Below are 20,259 nucleotides of genomic sequence, written 5' to 3'. Positions count from 1 at the left end.
TTTGTTATTTTCATCCTAATGTAATATTTTTTGCGCATGACTGAGGAGTAACGACAAAAAAGGCGTAAACATGTTGCGGCAACTAGATAGAAAAAATTGTCTAATAAATTGGAAAGACGTTTAGTAGACTTCAAAAAATCATCCCATACTTATTTAGTTGTGCAACACCATTTATCATGTTGTTTGTCATGTAGTACCGTGAAAGATGTTAAGGGATTTGTCATGTCGTCGGGTGTGTGTTTGAGGGAAGGCTTCTTTTTCTCCCGTTACAACACACGGGCATATGTGCTAGTGATTGATCACTGATTAAGGTTTGTGCATAGCCCGGGGCCTCCAACAACAAACATGGTGACAAACTTCTACCTGTAATGAATTTCTAGCAATGTTTTGGGCATCCCCATTCGACTCTCTACTTTCATGCTTAAAACTAACATCTCCCCCACCACCCATCATATCTCTAATCTCTTTGATATCATAGTATTTCCGCCAAGTGTTCCTCCTATCCAACGAACTACATCAGCGCAATCAGACGCAATGGTCATTGTGTTGATACTTCCATCTTGAGCTAAGCAGAGTGCTTCTTTGCAAGCAATGGCTCCCCCGTCTAACACCGCACCCTTAACAAGAACAGACGTAGACTAGGGCCCAAGTGGCTGGCGCACCCACATCTCTCCGTGCGCCGCGGCTGCCGGTGCTGCGCACATGCTCGTCACGCCGTCCACTGTTGTAAACATCTGTGACGACATTGTCATGTAACTTCACCCTTTCTAGCAATGCAATGATACGCAAGGCTTTTGCGTATTCGTGAAAAAAAATAAGGACAACATGGATGCGGTAAGTTTCAGTACATGGAATCAATAAAGTAGGAGAAGGAGCTGAAAATGCTAGTGAAAAGTGAAAAAGATGCCTTCATCAACAGAGCAAGCAGATACTCCATCTCTTCAGAAGAAACAAATATGAATAAATACATGCATTCAAGGAAATACAGCACAAATAATCAGTCAAGATCATCTACTTACCCGAAACTGCTGTGAAGAAGAAGAAAAACTATCATCGGTTTCCTTTGTTTTCAATGGAATGAATGATTCAGTCATCATCGACTTCCAGATCCTCGAGGTAAGAAGAAAGCCGAATTTAGTAGAACTACACTAGGTAATTAGTTCCACACACATGAATTTATTTCAGAATTTAATGTTTCAATGTACTCTAGAATTCTAAGATGTTAGACCTTACATGTGAACTTTTTATCCTTCTCAGAATGGCACTGCTCTGACCGATGGACTGATCACAAAGGAACTCGATGACAAAGTTGAGGATATTCCAGTGGAATCAAGCCTGACAAAATTGTGGACAAGAAGTGGTGGTCATGCTTGAAAGCTGGAGTAGAGTTCTCAGCAGCAACGCGAAGTGCTTCAGCATCGTTGTCGTTCTATTCATCTGGAGATACCCGAGAGCACGGAAAAGGCCTAAGGTTCTTGCTGCAGTAGTTACCATATACTCCCTCTGTATTAGTGATCTAAACGCTCTTATATTTCTTTACGGAGGGAGTACCATCTTAAATATTCGACCTTGTTACAACAGTATACTTGTTGGTGAACTACATGAGGTGGGTATGTGTTGCAGAGCAAATATTTGGATATGTAGTTAGCTTTATAGCGTTCGGGCCTCCGCACAGCTTGGTGTATGTGGCTTTCTGGATAAATGTTATGTGCCCTGTAGAACATCTCTAGTCTCTTGATAGTATTATAATAAAGCTCTAGTTTCTTTTTCTGAAAGCTGGAGAAAATTAACATTCCTGCCCATTATTGAAGCCCGTTGCGTGCTGTTTATGGAATGGGAAAACCAGATAATGCAAATTCTCTTGATAGTATTATCAACATTGATCCAAATTCTCAACCCATATGAACAAGGGCGCGCATTTCTAAGTCAAGTGAGAAAACTCAACAATCCCGAGAATAAGAAATTCTTATCCAACAGATGATGAAATCAGATTTTATTAGAGAACGTTGGAGCACTGTATTTTGTTGATAGGTGACTGACAAATAGCAAATCTGACCAACAAAGAATCAACTGGATGTGCCAAAACTCTGTACATTACTACTTTTTACTAGTAAACATTAGCTGAATGTGAATCATTTAGGCCTTGTTCGGTTACACCTCTTCTCAAAGGGATTGGAGAGGATTTGAGGGGATTTTGACTGGTAGAGGATTTAATCCACCTCATTCCTTCCCAATTCCCGGACAACAGAACAAGGCCTTAGGTAGACAGGAAGTACTGAACATTTGAGTGTTTGGCAACGAAATCCATGGGGCATACAGTTGTGGACAGAGGCACTGAAGCCCTAAGGGGTATGATCACAATAAACATGTGTGGCAGAATATTAGCAGTTCAGTTTAAGTTAAAATACTTTGGAAAGTGCTGCAAATAATACTTTCAAGTTTCAATCTATAACAACGTAAGCATATAGTGCAGTTAATTAGAAACTACTCCCAGATAAGAGATAATGTTCCGCAAAGAATCATTGCTTTTCCTCAATTTATTAGATGCACTTAATCTGAAGCTCCCAAGACCTACGGTCATCATTCAAAAAGGTCACAACTCATTCTCTCAGATTCTGAGGTCCTCAAGCAATTCATCAAGCTCCACCTCGTCGCACGGGTCCAGATCAATGCCTCCGATCCCCATTGTGATCTCGTCGATGCAGGCGACGCCATGGTCGTTGCTCCTGCCGCCGTCCTCCTGCATCCTGTCGCCGTCGCCGCCCTTCTCGTAGATCTTCTTGACGAGCACCGCGTCCGGCGAGCAGTGGCTCTGCCCATCCAGGTCGTTGGCGTTGGCGCCACGGAGGTCGTAGCCAAGCGCACGGTCGCCGGGGCGCAGGAGGTGCCCGAGGTGCGTCCTCACGGTGACGATGGCGTCGGTCCTGCCCAGCTCCGATGCGCGGGCCACCTGCACGTACGCTGTCCGGTACCCGAACCTGGCGGCCGTGGCGTCGCTGGTGGCCGGCGAGGGGTCGACGTCCAGCACGACGTACTCCACAAGCTGGCGGCTGGTGAGCGCAGGCTCAAACTGGTGCCGGTCGTACTCCTTAATGCCGAGGTTGACAACGCGGTGGGTGGAGGCGTCGAGGAGGGCCAGCGTGTCGGTGACTCTAAGGCAGAGCACGAGCGGCCCGAGCCCGCCGAGCGCGCGCGACGCCTCCCTCGGAAGGAAGACGAGGTCATCGTGGCACACCGGGCAGAGCTCCACGGAGAAGGCATGTCGATGGCGGTACGTGTTGCTCTTGGTGTCGTGCGACACGAGCTGCCTCGCGGCGTCCGCCACGCGTGCCGGCGCGAGGGAGGCGATGAGGGCGACAAGGCCGGCAGCGTGTGACCTGGACGCGAAGAAGTCGATACCGCCGGCGCCGGTTACGTCGACGCGGGTCGCCGAACCGGCCGCGCCGAGGGCGGCCAGCCGCTGCTCGAGGTGGAGCAGCGTGCGGCGGTGTGACGCGCGCTGCCGCAGCTGCACGACGGCGCACCACTGGTCCTGGTCGGGGTCGGCGCGGGCCCGGCCGCAGGGGTCGCAGAGGCGGTCGTGGACGGTGAACTCCACGGCGTGGTCCCGCTCCAGCGCGACGCCGCGGCCGGCGAGCACCTCGCGGCGGAGGCGGAGGCGGAGCCTGATGCGCTTGGAGTGCGGCTCGGTGAAGACGAACTCGGCGGCGGTGAGGGAGACGCCGAGGTGCTGGATCGGGCGCTGGACACGGCGGAGGAGGAGCTGCAAGAGCTCGGCCGACTCCGGCGCGGCGCGCGTCCAGCGCCGCGGGGGCTCCAGGTATGAGGAGCACGAAGGGCAGTGCACCACGGCAGCGTGGCGCGGCGCGCCCGGAGGCAGGGCGCGCAGGTGTTTGCCGCGTTGGGCGGCATCGGCACGCCGCACAGGCAGCAGAGCGTCGTGCACGCAGCCGCGGGGGCGGCCTGCGTCGGAGGAGAGAGGAACAGCATGTCGCCGGCCAGCTGGTGCGGCGACGCCATTCCTATCGGTGGTGTGACGGTGATCAGATCGATGGCGGCGACGGTTACGGGTAGAGAAATAAGAGAACTAGAGAGTGCCCTTCGTTAGGGTTTCAGGTTGGATTTTGGATTCAATAGGCAATTAGGGCCATTGTCCAGAACATCCTCTCATGCAAGGCGATTCTAATAGACGGCTATAATATTAGGAGGTGGTATTTGGGTTAAAACTAGTGTGCACATTATAGCCGTCTATTAGAATCGTCTTCTTTGAGATTCCTCAATATGTTTTTGTTCTATAAAGAGCACCTTGATAAATTTTCGTACATTCCATTGTATTCAAAATCTTTTTACACGCTTCATAATTAAATTATGGTTGGATCAATAATTAGAAAATAATTAAAAATTCCAATTAAAAACACAGATTTTGAAAGAAAACAAGATAGGAATATTTACAAATTTGTGATTTAATGTTCCAACGTAGTACATACTTTAGTTAATTTAGAATGCATAGGAAATGCATTTCAGTCACGATTCAATAAAAATCAATACATTTCAATATTTGAATGCATTTGGGTCATGATTTGTTAAAACTAAATATATAGACTTGGTCCCTCAAGTTTTTTTGGTATACATTTGGTCCTTCAAGTCTCAAAACCAAATAAGTTTGGTCCAAAACTAGATTTGGACCATGTTGACCGGGTTTGAACACGTTGACCAGATCTGACCGATGAATAGTAAATTCAAAAAAATAGCAAAACAGTTCAAAATAATCTGAATTTTTTTGGCATGGAATATGCTCAAGTGCTTAAGGTGCGTGCCCAAAAATTTCGGTTTTTTTCCTTTTTTTTTACTATTTTCCAAATTTAATGTTCATCGGTCAAACCCGGTCAATGTGGTCAAAATCTGGTTTTGGACCAAACTTATCCGGTTTTGAGACTTGAAGGACCAAATGTCTACCAAAAAATCTTAAGGGACCAAGTCTATACTTTTGGGGAATTTGAGGGACCAAAAACATACTTTTCTCTTTAGAAATTGAACAATACTACCTCCATCCGGGTTATTAGCCCTCTCATATTTAGTGTCAAACTTCGACCATAAATTTGTTGGAAATATGCCCTAGAGGCAATAATAAATGGTTATTATTATATTTCTTTGTTCATGATAATAGTCTATTATTCATGCTATAATTGTATTGTCCGGAAATCGTAATACATGTGTGAATACATAGACCACAACCTGTCCCTAGTAAGCCTCTAGTTGACTAGCTCGTTGATCAACAGATAGTCATGATTTCCTGACTATGGACATTGGATGTCATTGATAACGGGATCACATCATTAGGAGAATGATGTGATGGACAAGACCCAACTTAAGCATAGCATAAAAGATCGTGTAGTTTCGTTTGCTAGAGCTTTTCCAATGTCAAGTATCTTTTCCTTAGACCATGAGATCGTGCAACTCCCGGATACCGTAGGAGTGCTTTGGGTGTGCCAAACGTCACAACGTAACTGGGTGACTATAAAGGTGCATTACGGGTATCTCCGAAAGTGTCTGTTGGGTTGGCACGGATCGAGACTGGGATTTGTCACTCCGTGTGACGGAGAGGTATCTCTGGGCCCACTCGGTAATGCATCATCATAATGAGCTCAATGTGACTAAGGCGTTAGTCACGGGATCATGCATTGCGGTACGAGTAAAGAGACTTGCCGGTAACGAGATTGAACAAGGTATTGGGATACCGACGATCGAATCTCGGGCAAGTAACATACCGATTGACAAAGGGAATTGTATACGGGATTGATTGAATCCTCGACACCGTGGTTCATCCGATGAGATCATCGTGGAACATGTGGGAGCCAACATGGGTATCCAGATCCCGCTGTTGGTTATTGACCGGAGAGGCGTCTCGGTCATGTCTGCATGTCTCCCGAACCCGTAGGGTCTACACACTTAAGGTCCGGTGACGCTAGGGTTGTAGAGATATATGTATGCGGAAACCCGAAAGTTGTTCGGAGTCCCGGATGAGATACCGGACGTCACGAGAGGTTCCGGAATGGTCCGGAGGTGAAGAATTATATATAGGAAGTCCAGTTTCGGCCACCGGGAAAGTTTCGGGGGTTACCGGTATTGTACCGGGACCACCGGAAGGGTCCCGGGGGTCCACCGGGTGGGGCCACCTATCCCGGAGGGCCCCGTGGGCTGAAAGTGGAAGGGAACCAGCCCTTAGTGGGCTGGGGCGCCCCCCTTGGACCTCCCCCATGCGCCTAGGGTTGGGAACCCTAGGGGGAGTTCCCCCTTGCCTTGGGGGGCAAGGCAACCCCTTCCCCCCTTGTGGCCGCCGCCCCCCCTTTGAGATCCCATCTCTTGGGGCCGGCGCCCCCCCAGGGGGCCTATATAAAGGGGGGAGGGAGGGCAGCACACAACAGCCTTGGGCGCCTCCCTCCTCCCCTGCAACACCTCTCTCTCTCTCTCGCAGAAGCTCGGCGAAGCCCTGCCGGAGACCCGCTACATCCACCACCACGCTGTCGTGCTGTTGGATCTCCATCAACATCTCCTACCCCCCTTGCTGGATCAAAAAGGAGGAGACGTCGCTGCACCGTACGTGTGTTGAACGCGGAGGTGCCGTCCGTTCGGCACTCGGTCATCGGTGATTTGGATCACGGCGAGTACGACTCCGTCATCCACGTTCATTGGAACGCTTCCGCTCGCGATCTACAAGGGTATGTAGATGCACTCCTTTCCCCTCGTTGCTAGTAGACTCCATAGATGCATCTTGGTGAGCGTAGGAAAATTTTAAATTATGCTACGATTCCCAACAGTGGCATCATGAGCCAGGTCTATGCGTAGTTACTATGCACGAGTAGAACACAAAGTAGTTGTGGGCGTTGAGTTTGCCAATTCTTCTTGCCGCTACTAGTCTTTTCTTGTTTCGGCGGCATTGTAGGATGAAGCGGCCCGGACCGACCTTACGCGTACACTTACGTGAGACAGGTTCCACCGACTGACATGCACAAGTTGCATAAGGTGGCTAGCGGGTGTCTGTCTCTCCTACTTTAGTCGGAACGGATTCGATGAAAAGGGTCCTTATGAAGGGTAAATAGAAATTGGCAAATCACGTTGTGGTCATACGTAGGTAAGAAACGTTCTTGCTAGAAACCTACAAACCACGTAAAAAAACTTGCAACAACAATTAGAGGACGTCTAACTTGTTTTTGCAGCAAGTGCTATGTGATGTGATATGGCCAGATGATGTGATGAATGATATATGTGATGTATGAGATTGATCATATTCTTGTAATAGGAATCACGACTTGCATGTCGATGAGTATGACAACCGGCAGGAGCCATAGGAGTTGTCTTTATTATTTTGCATGACCTGCGTGTCATTGAATAACGCCATGTAAATTACTTTACTTTGTTGCTAAACGCGTTAGCCATAGAAGTAGAAGTAATCGTTGGCGTGACGACTTCATAAAGACACAATGATGGAGATCATGGTGTCATGCCGGTGACGAAGATGATCATGGTGCCCCGAAGATGGAGATCAAAGGAGCATGATGATATTGGCCATATCATGTCACTATTTGATTGCATGTGATGTTTATCATGTTTTGCATCTTATTTGCTTAGAACGACGGTAGCAAGTAGGATGATCCCTTATAATAATTTCAAGAAAGCGTTCACCCTAACTGTGCACCGTTGCCAAGGTTCGTCGTTTCGAAGCACCACGTGATGATCGGGTGTGATAGATTCTTACGTTCGAATACAACGGGTGTTGACGAGCCTAGCATGTACAGACATGGCCTCGGAACACACGCAATACACTTAGGTTGACTTGACGAGCCTAGCATGTACAGATATGGCCTCGGAACACGGAGGACCGAAAGGTCGAGCATGAGTCGTATAGAAGATACGATCAACATGGAGATGTTCACCGATCTTGACTAGTCCGTCTCACGTGATGATCGGACACGGCCTAGTTGAACTCGGATCATGTTTCACTTAGATGACTAGAGGGATGTCTATCTGAGTGGGAGTTCATTAAATAATTTGATTAGATGAACTCAATTATCATGAACTTAGTCTAAAATCTTTACACTATGTCTTGTAGATCAAATGGCCAACGTTGTCCTCAATTTCAACGCGTTCCTAGAGAAAACCAAGCTGAAAGATGATGGCAGCAACTATACGGACTGGGTCCGGAACCTGAGACTCATCCTTATAGTAGCCAAGAAAGATTATGTCTTAGAAGCACCGCTAGGTGATGCACCAATCCCACAGAACCAAGACGTTATGAACGCTTGGCAATCACGTGCTGATGATTACTCCCTCGTTCAGTGCGGCATGCTTTACAGCCTAGAACCGGGTCTCCAAAAACGTTTTGAGAAACATGGAGCATATGAGATGTTCGAGGAGCTGAAACTGGTTTTTCAAGCTCATGCCCGGGTCGAGAGATATGATGTCTCCGACAAGTTCTTCAGCTGTAAAATGGAGGAGAACAGTTCTGTTAGTGAGCACATACTCAGAATGTCTGGGTTGCATAACCGCTTGTCTCAGCTGGGAGTTAACCTCCCGGATGACGCGGTCATTGACAGAATCCTCCAGTCGCTTCCACCAAGCTACAAGAGCTTTGTGATGAACTACAATATGCAGGGGATGGAAAAGACCATTCCCGAGGTATATTCAATGCTGAAATCAGCGGAAGGGGAGATCAGAAAAGAACATCAAGTGTTGATGGTGAATAAAACCACCAAGTTCAAGAAGGGCAAGGGTAAGAAGAACTTCAAGAAGGATGGCAAGGGAGTTGCCGCGCCCGGTAAACCAGTTACTGGGAAGAAGTCAAAGAATGGACCCAAACCCGGGACTGAGTGCTTTTATTGCAAGGGAAGTGGTCACTGGAAGCGGAACTGCCCCAAATATTTAGCGGACAAGAAGAAGGCCGGCAACACCCAAGGTATATGTGATATACAAGTAATTGATGTGTACCTTACCAGTACTCGTAGTAGCTCCTGGGTATTTGATACCGGTGCGGTTGCTCATATTTGTAACTCAAAGCAGGAACTACGGAATAAACGGAGACTGGCAAAGGACGAGGTGACGATGCGCGTCGGGAATGGTTCCAAGGTCGATGTGATCGCCGTCGGCATGCTACCTCTGCATCTACCCACGGGATTAGTTTTAAACCTCAATAATTGTTATTTAGTGCCAGCTTTGAGCATGAACATTGTGTCTGGATCTCGTTTAATTCGAGATGGCTACTCATTTAAATCCGAGAATAATGGTTGTTCTATTTATTTGAGAGATATGTTTTATGGTCATGCCCCGCTGGTCAATGGTTTATTTTTGATGAATCTCGAACGTGATGTTACACATGTTCATAGTGTGAATACCAAAAGATGTAAAGTTGATAACGATAGTCCCACATACTTGTGGCACTGCCGCCTTGGTCACATTGGTGTCAAGCGCATGAAGAAGCTCCATGCAGATGGACTTTTGGAGTCTCTTGATTACGAATCATTTGACACGTGCGAACCATGCCTCATGGGTAAGATGACCAAGACTCCATTCTCCGGAACAATGGAGCGAGCAACCAACTTATTGGAAATCATACATACCGATGTGTGTGGTCCAATGAGTGTTGAGGCTCGCGGAGGATATCGTTATGTTCTCACTCTCACTGATGATTTAAGTAGATATGGATATGTCTACCTGATGAAACACAAGTCTGAAACCTTTGAAAAGTTCAAAGAATTTCAGAGTGAGGTTGAGAATCAACGTGACAGGAGAATAAAATTCCTACGATCAGATCGTGGTGGAGAATATTTAAGTCACGAGTTTGGTGCACACTTAAGGAAATGTGGAATAGTTTCACAACTCACGCCGCCTAGAACACCTCAGAGAAATGGTGTGTCCGAACGTCGTAATCGCACTCTATTGGATATGGTGCGATCTATGATGTCTCTTACCGATTTACCGCTCTCATTTTGGGGTTATGCTTTAGAGACTGCCGCATTCACTTTAAATAGGGTTCCGTCCAAATCCGTTGAGACGACACCGTATGAATTATGGTTTGGGAAGAAACCTAAGCTGTCGTTTCTAAAAGTTTGGGGATGCGATGCTTATGTCAAGAAACTTCAACCTGAAAAGCTCGAACCCAAATCGGAAAAATGCGTCTTCATAGGATACCCTAAGGAAACTATGGGGTATACCTTCTACCTCAGATTCGAAGGCAAGATCTTTGTTGCCAAGAACGGGTCCTTTCTGGAGAAGGAGTTTCTCTCGAAAGAATTGAGTGGGAGGAAAGTGGAACTTGATGAGGTGATAGTCACCCCTTCCGAACCGGAAAGTAGCGCAGCGCGGGAAAATGTTCCTGTGGTGCCTACACCGACTGGGGAGGAAGTTAATGATGATGATCATGAAGCTTCGGATCAAGTTACTGAACTTCGTAGGTCCACAAGGACACGTTCCGCACCAGAGTGGTACGGCAACCCTGTCCTGGAAATCATGTTGTTAGACAACGGTGAACCTTCGAACTATGAAGAAGCGATGGCTGGCCCGGATTCCGACAAATGGCTAGAAGCCATGAAATCCGAGATAGAATCCATGTATGAAAACAAAGTATGGACTTTGACTGACTTGCCCGATGAGCGGCGAGCCATAGAAAACAAATGGATCTTTAAGAAGAAGACGGACGCCGATGGTAATGTGACCATCTACAAAGCTCGACTTGTCGCTAAGGGTTATCGACAAGTTCAAGGGGTTGACTACGATGAGACTTTCTCACCCGTAGCGAAGCTGAAGTCCGTCCGAATCATGTTAGCAATTGCCGCATACTATGATTATGAGATATGGCAGATGGACGTCAAAACGGCATTCCTCAACGGCTTCCTTAAGGAAGAGTTGTATATGATGCAGCCGGAAGGTTTTGTCGATCCTAAGAATGCTAACAAAGTATGCAAGCTCCAGCGCTCAATATATGGGCTGGTGCAAGCATCTCGGAGTTGGAACATTCGCTTTGATGAGATGATCAAAGCGTTTGGGTTTACACAGACTTATGGAGAAGCATGTGTTTACAAGAAAGTGAGTGGGAGCTCTGTAGCATTTCTCATATTATATGTGGATGACATATTATTGATGGGAAATGATATAGAATTCTTGGAAAGTATAAAGGCCTATTTGAATAATTGTTTTTCAATGAAGGACCTTGGAGAAGCTGCTTATATATTAGGCATCAAGATCTATAGAGATAGATCAAGACGCCTCATTGGTCTTTCACAGAGTACATACCTTGACAAGATATTGAAGAAGTTCAGTATGGATCAGTCCAAGAAGGGGTTCTTACCTGTATTGCAAGGTGTGCAATTGAGCACGGCTCAATGCCCGATCACGGCAGAAGATATAGAAGAGATGAGTGTCATCCCCTATGCCTCGGCCATAGGGTCTATTATGTATGCCATGCTGTGTACCAGACCTGATGTAAACCTTGCCGTAAGTTTGGTAGGAAGGTACCAAAGTAATCCCGGCAAGGAACACTGGACAGCGGTCAAGAATATCCTGAAGTACCTGAAGAGGACTAAGGATATGTTTCTCGTTTATGGAGGTGACGAAGAGCTCGTCGTAAAGGGTTACGTCGACGCTAGCTTCGACACAGATCTGGATGACTCGAAGTCACAGACCGGATACGTGTATATTTTGAATGGAGGAGCAGTAAGCTGGTGCAGTTGCAAGCAAAGCGTCGTGGCGGGATCTACATGTGAAGCGGAATACATGGCAGCCTCGGAGGCAGCACAGGAAGCAGTCTGGATGAAGGAGTTCATTACCGACCTAGGGGTGATTCCCAATGCGTCGGGCCCAATGACTCTCTTCTGTGACAACACTGGAGCTATTGCCCTTGCGAAGGAGCCCAGGTTTCACAGGAAGACCAGGCATATCAAGCGTCGCTTCAACTCCATTCGTGAAAGTGTTCAAAATGGAGACATAGATATTTGTAAATTACACACAGACCTAAATGTAGCAGATCCGTTGACTAAACCTCTCCCTAGGGCAAAACATGATCAACACCAGGACGCAATGGGTGTTCGATTCATCACAATGTAACTAGATTATTGACTCTAGTGCAAGTGGGAGACTGTTGGAAATATGCCCTAGAGGCAATAATAAATGGTTATTATTATATTTCTTTGTTCATGATAATAGTCTATTATTCATGCTATAATTGTATTGTCCGGAAATCGTAATACATGTGTGAATACATAGACCACAACCTGTCCCTAGTAAGCCTCTAGTTGACTAGCTCGTTGATCAACAGATAGTCATGATTTCCTGACTATGGACATTGGATGTCATTGATAACGGGATCACATCATTAGGAGAATGATGTGATGGACAAGACCCAACTTAAGCATAGCATAAAAGATCGTGTAGTTTCGTTTGCTAGAGCTTTTCCAATGTCAAGTATCTTTTCCTTAGACCATGAGATCGTGCAACTCCCGGATACCGTAGGAGTGCTTTGGGTGTGCCAAACGTCACAACGTAACTGGGTGACTATAAAGGTGCATTACGGGTATCTCCGAAAGTGTCTGTTGGGTTGGCACGGATCGAGACTGGGATTTGTCACTCCGTGTGACGGAGAGGTATCTCTGGGCCCACTCGGTAATGCATCATCATAATGAGCTCAATGTGACTAAGGCGTTAGTCACGGGATCATGCATTGTGGTACGAGTAAAGAGACTTGCCGGTAACGAGATTGAACAAGGTATTGGGATACCGACGATCGAATCTCGGGCAAGTAACATACCGATTGACAAAGGGAATTGTATACGGGATTGATTGAATCCTCGACACCGTGGTTCATCCGATGAGATCATCGTGGAACATGTGGGGGCCAACATGGGTATCCAGATCCCGCTGTTGGTTATTGACCGGAGAGGCGTCTCGGTCATGTCTGCATGTCTCCCGAACCCGTAGGGTCTACACACTTAAGGTCCGGTGACGCTAGGGTTGTAGAGATATATGTATGCGGAAACCCGAAAGTTGTTCGGAGTCCCGGATGAGATACCGGACGTCACGAGAGGTTCCGGAATGGTCCGGAGGTGAAGAATTATATATAGGAAGTCCAGTTTCGGCCACCGGGAAAGTTTCGGGGGTTACCGGTATTGTACCGGGACCACTGAAAGGGTCCCGGGGGTCCACCGGGTGGGGCCACCTATCCCGGAGGGCCCCGTGGGCTGAAAGTGGAAGGGAACCAGCCCTTAGTGGGCTGGGGCGCCCCCCTTGGGCCTCCCCCCATGCGCCTAGGGTTGGGAACCCTGGGGGGGGGGGGGGAGTTCCCCCTTGCCTTGGGGGGCAAGGCAACCCCTTCCCCCCTTGTGGCCGCCGCCCCCCCCCCCCCCCCTTGAGATCCCATCTCTTGGGGCCGGCGCCCCCCCAGGGGGCCTATATAAGGGGGGGGGGGAGGGAGGGCAGCACACAACAGCCTTGGGCGCCTCCCTCCTCCCCTGCAACACCTCTCTCTCTCTCTCGCAGAAGCTCGGCGAAGCCCTGTCGGAGACCCGCTACATCCACCACCACGCTGTCGTGCTGTTGGATCTCCATCAACCTCTCCTCCCCCCTTGCTGGATCAAGAAGGAGGAGACGTCGCTGCACCGTACGTGTGTTGAACGCGGAGGTGCCGTCCGTTCGGCACTCGGTCATCGGTGATTTGGATCACGGCGAGTACGACTCCGTCATCCACGTTCATTGGAACGCTTCCGCTCGCGATCTACAAGGGTATGTAGATGCACTCCTTTCCCCTCGTTGCTAGTAGACTCCATAGATGCATCTTGGTGAGCGTAGGAAAATTTTAAATTATGCTACGATTCCCAACAAAATTTAGATAATAAGTATAAACTATATGTCACAAATACTACGCAGTAGGAATCCTCTTCCTAATACAAACCAACAATATACTTTTTGTAGTATATAAATTATATATATATATATTAGTTATATAGATGGTCAAAGTTAGGCCAGAATACTAGAGGGTACAATAAACCCGGGCGGATGGAGTAGTTCACAACGAAAATGCAACTTGCTCCACAAACGTTGGACATAATTAATTTTATATGCACACAAAAAAATATTTTAACCAATTTTGGAGTTATTTAACCATTTTACCCAAGAAAACTGGATCCAAAATCAGGGACAAAAGGAAAAATATACACAGATGATTATATGAAGGCGTGGAGACAATTGAACCTGTAGCCCCACATATTTGGATTCAGGTTGCCATGTGTGGTTTGGAGCTTCTTCTTATGGCCATTGTATTCCTTTGATTCTTGTAAGGGGCGGCGCCAACATGGGGTCGTGCAAGGGCGCCCGCCCTAGGTAAATTTTGGGAACTTAGGTCCTATGGTACCCCTACTGCTTTAGCAATCACCACCATGGGAGGCGAGAGGAGCCATCTTATAAGAGGAAATAATGATTCGTAGGTTCAGTCTAGCAGGAAGAAGAGAAAAAAGTAGGGCTAGAAAAAAAGGACATAATGATTCGATGTGCATTATGACATGGGCCATTGAGTAAGGCCCAAATGAACCGTTTAATCACCAGTCCATCACTTAAGCCCATTTATTGCCAGTAGCATTGACAGTCCCAAATCCCATTGATACGAAAATAACGTGCAATAACGCAATCACGCTGCCGCCAGTGCTGCCTCACCCTTCGGGTAACTTCAATTCCTAGATCTCCCACTGTTACTGAATGTATGTTCCTTCTTGAAAGATGAAGTATATGATTGCTCTATAGATGGTTGCATCCTCACTAACATTTTAAGCTCCTTCTTAAAAGAGGATGAAAGCCGGGAAGCGGGATAGACGGCACAAGAGAAATTAATGGAGAAGAAGAGGAGAGAAAAGAAGAGAAAGCAAAAGACCATCCCTAAGCCTTTGATATCTGATCCTTCTCTATGGTCCATGTGCTTGGAAAAGCACTAGGTTTAACCTTTTCCCACGTAGATACAATTTTATTTCTAACGGTTGTTCTTTTTGGAAAAACATTTTTTTTTCATTCAGTTTGTATAGATAGATGATACAACCACACTAAGTCATTACCCGACATCTAAATACCCCCTAAAAATATGAAATGTGTATGCAATATTTTGTCAAGGTATCCTCTTTATTTTTTATAGGATGGAATCGCACAAATTAATTTCTTTCCTTATGATCTTTATCCATAAATACAATTTTGGGCACATAATTTTACCTCATTAATGACTACTAAATGCGTGCTCCGGTATTCGGTGAATATATGGTAGAATATTAACCGCACGCTGATATTAGAGGAAATGTTAATTATTTATTGATATTTGGTATGATATTAATTAGATGCTAAACATTGAGCGCTCGTCACTAGAGCAATGTAGATCGTTGGATTAACATTGTTCGATGGCCGAGATTGGTCAAATCTACCTATTTAGGTCTTTTTATTATGATAAAAATAAATAAAATACTATGCCTCATAGATGACGTAGGTAGGTGTGTTCCTAACCGTGCGATCGCCAACAAAAGCCGCGGAGAGGAGGAGGGTCGGCAGGCAACCGAAGAAGAGGCGCTCCGAAAGTGAAAGCGTTCGTACGGGCTGACGAACGGACGGAGTCCACCTACCGTATGCACCCGTCCGTCCCGCGGTTCGGGGGACCCCGCTGATTGGCCTGGCCTTCGCATCCCAGGAATCTCGTGGATTCCCAGGTCCGACCCGGCCAACCGGACTCGTTGACAGATAGTCTGACGGACGACGGACCCAACACACCGGCCCGCGGTCTCCGGCCTCGTTGCGTCCGCCCCCCGCCCCAGCCCCACGCCCCACGCCCCACTATTCATAAACCCGCCGCCACCCACGCCGTCCCTGCCGCCCCCCTCCCCTCCCCCCGCCGCCAGCCATGGCCTCCTCCCCCTCCCCAATGCTGCCCTCCTCCCCCTCCGCCCACCGCCAGCCCTCTTCCCCCCACCCCGGCCAGCTCCACCTCCACCCCCGCCTCCACGCGCCTGACCGCCTCGCCCTCCTCCGCTCCCTCCCGCTCCGCCTCCGCCTCGCCATTCCCCGCCCCCGCCTCCCCACCCTCCCCCTCGCCCTCCCCTCCTCCACCGGCGGCGGCAACAACAACAACGACGACGACGGTAACAGCGGCGGCGGCGGCGGGGACGACGAAACAGGGGACGGCGGCGGCGAGTGGGGCGGGCACCGCGGGGAGGCGCTGTTCGTGCTGGCGCAGGCGGGGAGGAAGCTCTCCAGCCTCCCCGCGGACCTCGCCGCGGCCGTCGAGGGCGGCCGCGTCACGGGCGACATCGTGCGGCGCTTCGCGGAGATGGACGCCTCGCCGCTGCTCCGCTGGCTGCTGCGCTTCAGGGGGTTCAGGGAGCGCCTCCTCGCCGACGACCTCTTCCTCGCCAAGCTCGCCATGGAGATGGGCGTCGGCATGATCGCCAAGGTCCGTGCCTCGGATGAATCACGAATGCTTTCAACTTTTTCTTATCTTATCCCCCTCTGATTTTCAAATAAATAAATAAAATGAAATCGCGTTTTAATCTGTCTGACGCTTTTTTGTTGCTGCTTGCTCTGTTTGTTTCAGACCGCTGCCGAGTACGAGAAGAGACGCGAGAACTTCGTCAAAGAGATTGACATCGTCATCGCTGATGTGGTATGCCTGCCTTTTCTCGTCTGCTACTGAAGACGGGCAATTTGTACATATGTAGATGCATAACCCTGACCTTTCAAATCTAACTAGCAAACAACCTATGGATGTGAACCTGTCTTTACATGATCATTAATCAGTCGGTGTTAACTTCTATTGGAAATTCTGTTTTGTTGTTATATGGTAATGTCCGTCAGTGAGTAAAAATAATGTTTCTAACACGAGGAAATTCGATGCACAGAGTACTGTATGTTTGTTTCCAGGTGTTCTGAAGTTACCCTGTCAGGAGTTTAATTTGTGCTTTTGCTCTGTTATTTCTAATACTACATACATTTACCTTCTTTCTGTTGAAAATCATCAACTGTGATCCTAGCAGCGACTACAAAGTTGTAATCAGTAGTATAGTGCAAGGTTGAATGCTTGCTATCTTGTTAAATGCAAATGATTAATCAAGCACCCAAAAGCAAAAGTTCAAACTATCCCAAATGTACCAAGGACAATGGTACTGATGGAAACATCCTGTTTATAACACAAAAGAAGGTCATTGGCTTTTGCTTTTGTTTCATTCTCGATGCAATTCACTAGCTTATTCTAAATGAAGTAATTATTGTGCTTCCAACTTTTCTGCTTCAAAATCTAATTCAGTTGCTTCTTGTACTACCCAGGTCATGGCAATTGTTGCAGATTTCATGCTTGTATATCTTCCAGCACCAACTGTATCTCTGCAGCCACCACTTGCACGAAATGCTGGGCTTATCACTAGTTTTTTCCACAACTGCCCAGACAATGCTTTCCAAGTAACCTGAACTTCACCCTTCTTTCAAGCTAATTACACCTCTGTAGCCTTTTTCCTTTTTGTCAAAATACTTATGCTAACTTTTTTCCAGATTGCTTTGGCTGGAAGATCATTCTCGCTTCTGCAGAGGCTAGGAGCTATTGTGGTAAAATACATTAGTTTTTATGTTTTTTATACTCACATGGCGGCCTTCAATTTGGGGTTATTGGTCAACTAACAATTGTGACCCTTTGCAGAAAAATGGTGCAAAGCTTTTCGCAGTTGGAACTGGTGCTTCTCTGGTAAGCCTACCATGTCACCAAAGATGTGTTGTGATGAACTGATAATCATCATTAACAACTTCTCTTGATTTTTTTATTAGCAAAAAATGCCAATGCCACTTGTTTCCCTCTTTGGGCAGTAAACACTAGGAGAGGATCCTATTATGAAGATTTAGTGAAAATAATTTGAAAAATGGACAAAGTGTACAAGAAATTATTCAAGCATCATTGTAAAAGATCTCTGCCATACTTGTTTTCATCAGGCTAAACTATTCATGCTTTAACCTTCAATTCTAGTGACTCCAATAAAGTAACGTGTTACGTTTGACACAACATTGAGCTAACTTGCTTGAAGATCCAGATAATCTCTTAACTTTTTCTGAACTTTTGTTTGACGAGCTAAATACATATGGACTTATAGTTCACCAAATCTCCAGAAAATTGTAAGCTGGAGCTTTTACTTTGAAGCACACAGACTCACTAATAGCTCAACCATCAGATATTTCTGCTGTTTTCTGATTCGCTTAAGGCAAAAAAAAAATCTTACAGTAACTAAGGATTTATTTTAACTCTGTTTTTTCTCTAGTACTGCCTCATTTAGAAGAAATAGTGTTTGAGTTACAGTCATTTGTTTCTTTCTGAATCGAATGTTTCTGTTCTGAAAAGGAACAATCTAGCAGTCCTGGTCGCCAATGCTTATTTTCCTGAACTTGTCGTCTTTCCCAGGTTGGTACTGGTGTCACGAATGCACTGATCAAAGCACGGAAGGCTGTTGACAAGGACCTTGACGACGAAATTGACGATATTCCAGTTGTGTCAACTAGTATTGCCTATGGTATATATATGGCAGTTTCTAGTAACCTCAGGTAAACATCTTCTCCATAATATTCAACACATGTAGCATAAATAAATCCATTCTCTTGTTTTTGTCTTGAATGGGGCAACCATTGCAAAGCATAGTATCTTCTTTTGATGAATCCAAAGCATAGTATCTAATATCTAAAAAACAATGCGTAGGCTCTTTGTTGTTAACGGTAGTGACAAATGATCATATACTTCACCAGGTACCAGATTCTGTCTGGTGTAATCGAGCAGAGGATGCTGGAGCCCGTACTACATAAACACAAGCTGCTGCTGAGTGCCCTCTGCTTCGCTGTTCGGACAGGGAACACATTCTTGGGTTCTTTACTGTAAGTGCACGAGTAACACTCACGTAACAAGTCGTGACCCTGTATCGACAGCATTACTTACCGATGAACTTTATGTATGGACAGATGGGTGGACTATGCCAGGATGGTAGGTGTTCAAAAGGCCGAAGAGGAGATCTGAAGTTCTAGCCTTTTTGTTACCGATCTATACCGGAATTCGGAAGTCGACTACCATATCTTGCCTGCGCCCTGGGATGTTATTCTTCTCTTCACAGGGAATGCTGCGTGGCATAGTTCACATTATTTTCATGAAAGCAAGTAGAAAGATAGATATATGATCTGTCGAATTATTGCGGACGAACGTCGCTGTTACTTGTCTTACCTATCTTGCAACTTGCAAGGCCCTATAGAGTGAAATGTTGCTCCTTGAGCATTTGAGTTGTCTCGTTCTGCATACCTCAGAACGAAATTTCGATGTTCAGCCGCAGATAGATAACAGAGAAAGCAGTTTTTCTAGATGAAGAAAAACACACCCCTGATTCATATACTGGGTCTGACTACATCTGCCGTACATGTATGCCAATGCCTAACGTTAGGTGATCAAAGCTAGCATGGCGCTATGCCGCGCTTTCCAAAGTCAATGACATGTGGGACCTACTCCCTCCGTTCCAAATTACTCGTCGTGGTTTTAGTTCAAATTTAAAACCACGACGAGTAATTTGGAACCACGACGAGTAATTTGGAACGGAGGGAGTAACTTGGAGGAAAAATAATCTTGCTACAAGTGAGGGCTAAGTCAGTCAGTTAAATTAGAGCCTGATTGTTTCAAGTCCCTGTGTCTACCATACTTGTGTGGGTGCACTGCAAGTCGTCCGATCTACGTGTGTGGGCAGAACTGAAGGGGTTGACAAGTTTAGAGACGGTGCCTATCAGGTACTCCCTCCATCCCATAATATAAGAACGTTTTTGACACTACACTAGTATCAAAGACGTTCGTATATTATGGGACGGAGGGAGTGGCTAGCAGGTTGTACTTCATTTAAAAAAGGAATGACACAAGAATAGTGAAAGAAAGAGAGAGGAACACCATCTCTGAGTAGTTGGAGCCGCGCCACTCCATGGATACGGCAACAGCGATGCAACCGGTGGATGTCCAAGAGTCCTCGTTGGCACCATCGCCATCCCGAGCTCTGCTTCCGTGCCCGCGGGCGAATGGCGGCTGCTCAGCCGGTGTTAATTCCTATTGGAAATTGTGTTTGTCTTTAAATGGTGATGTTTATCAGTGAGTGCAATAAGGCTGGTGCCCGCGGGCGAATGGCGGCTGCTCAGCCGGTGTTAATTCCTACTAGATCATGATCGGCACGTGTTGCCGTGCCCGTCTATTTGTAT

At 46.8% G+C, this 20,259-nt stretch overlaps 1 protein-coding gene and 1 pseudogene across 1 annotated transcript; one reads left to right on the top strand and one right to left on the bottom strand.

The window, feature by feature from the left end:
- Positions 1-2,608: 2,608 nt before the first annotated feature.
- On the bottom strand, positions 2,609-4,020 carry LOC109762670 (uncharacterized; annotated as a pseudogene).
- Positions 4,021-16,224: 12,204 nt separating this feature from the next.
- Positions 16,225-19,303, top strand: LOC109746998 (protein RETICULATA-RELATED 4, chloroplastic). Its single transcript, XM_020321537.4, has 8 exons — positions 16,225-16,462; positions 16,604-16,672; positions 17,332-17,463; positions 17,554-17,607; positions 17,699-17,743; positions 18,449-18,588; positions 18,787-18,912; positions 18,997-19,303. The coding sequence occupies exons 1-8, from the start codon at positions 16,340-16,342 to the stop codon at positions 19,049-19,051; spliced, it is 744 nt and encodes a 247-aa protein (XP_020177126.2). The 5' UTR covers positions 16,225-16,339; the 3' UTR covers positions 19,052-19,303.
- The last annotated feature ends 956 nt before the right edge of the window (positions 19,304-20,259 follow it).

Source organism: Aegilops tauschii, chromosome 3 (genome assembly GCF_002575655.3).
Source record: "Aegilops tauschii subsp. strangulata cultivar AL8/78 chromosome 3, Aet v6.0, whole genome shotgun sequence".
NCBI lineage: Eukaryota > Viridiplantae > Streptophyta > Magnoliopsida > Poales > Poaceae > Aegilops > Aegilops tauschii.
The sequence above is the reverse complement of the archived record's forward strand: the minus strand, read 5'-3'. Positions and strand labels throughout refer to the sequence as shown.

What these genes read in the sequence shown, in the direction of transcription:
- LOC109746998 (XM_020321537.4), top strand. Translation starts at nt 16,340, where the DNA reads ATGGACGCCTCGCCGCTGCTCCGCTGGCTGCTGCGCTTCAGGGGGTTC. An exon ending in GCGTCGGCATGATCGCCAAG is followed by an intron (nt 16,463 to 16,603) that starts GTCCGTGCCTCG and finishes TGTTTGTTTCAG; the next exon opens with ACCGCTGCCGAGTACGAGAA. An exon ending in AGAGGCTAGGAGCTATTGTG is followed by an intron (nt 17,608 to 17,698) that starts GTAAAATACATT and finishes GACCCTTTGCAG; the next exon opens with AAAAATGGTGCAAAGCTTTT.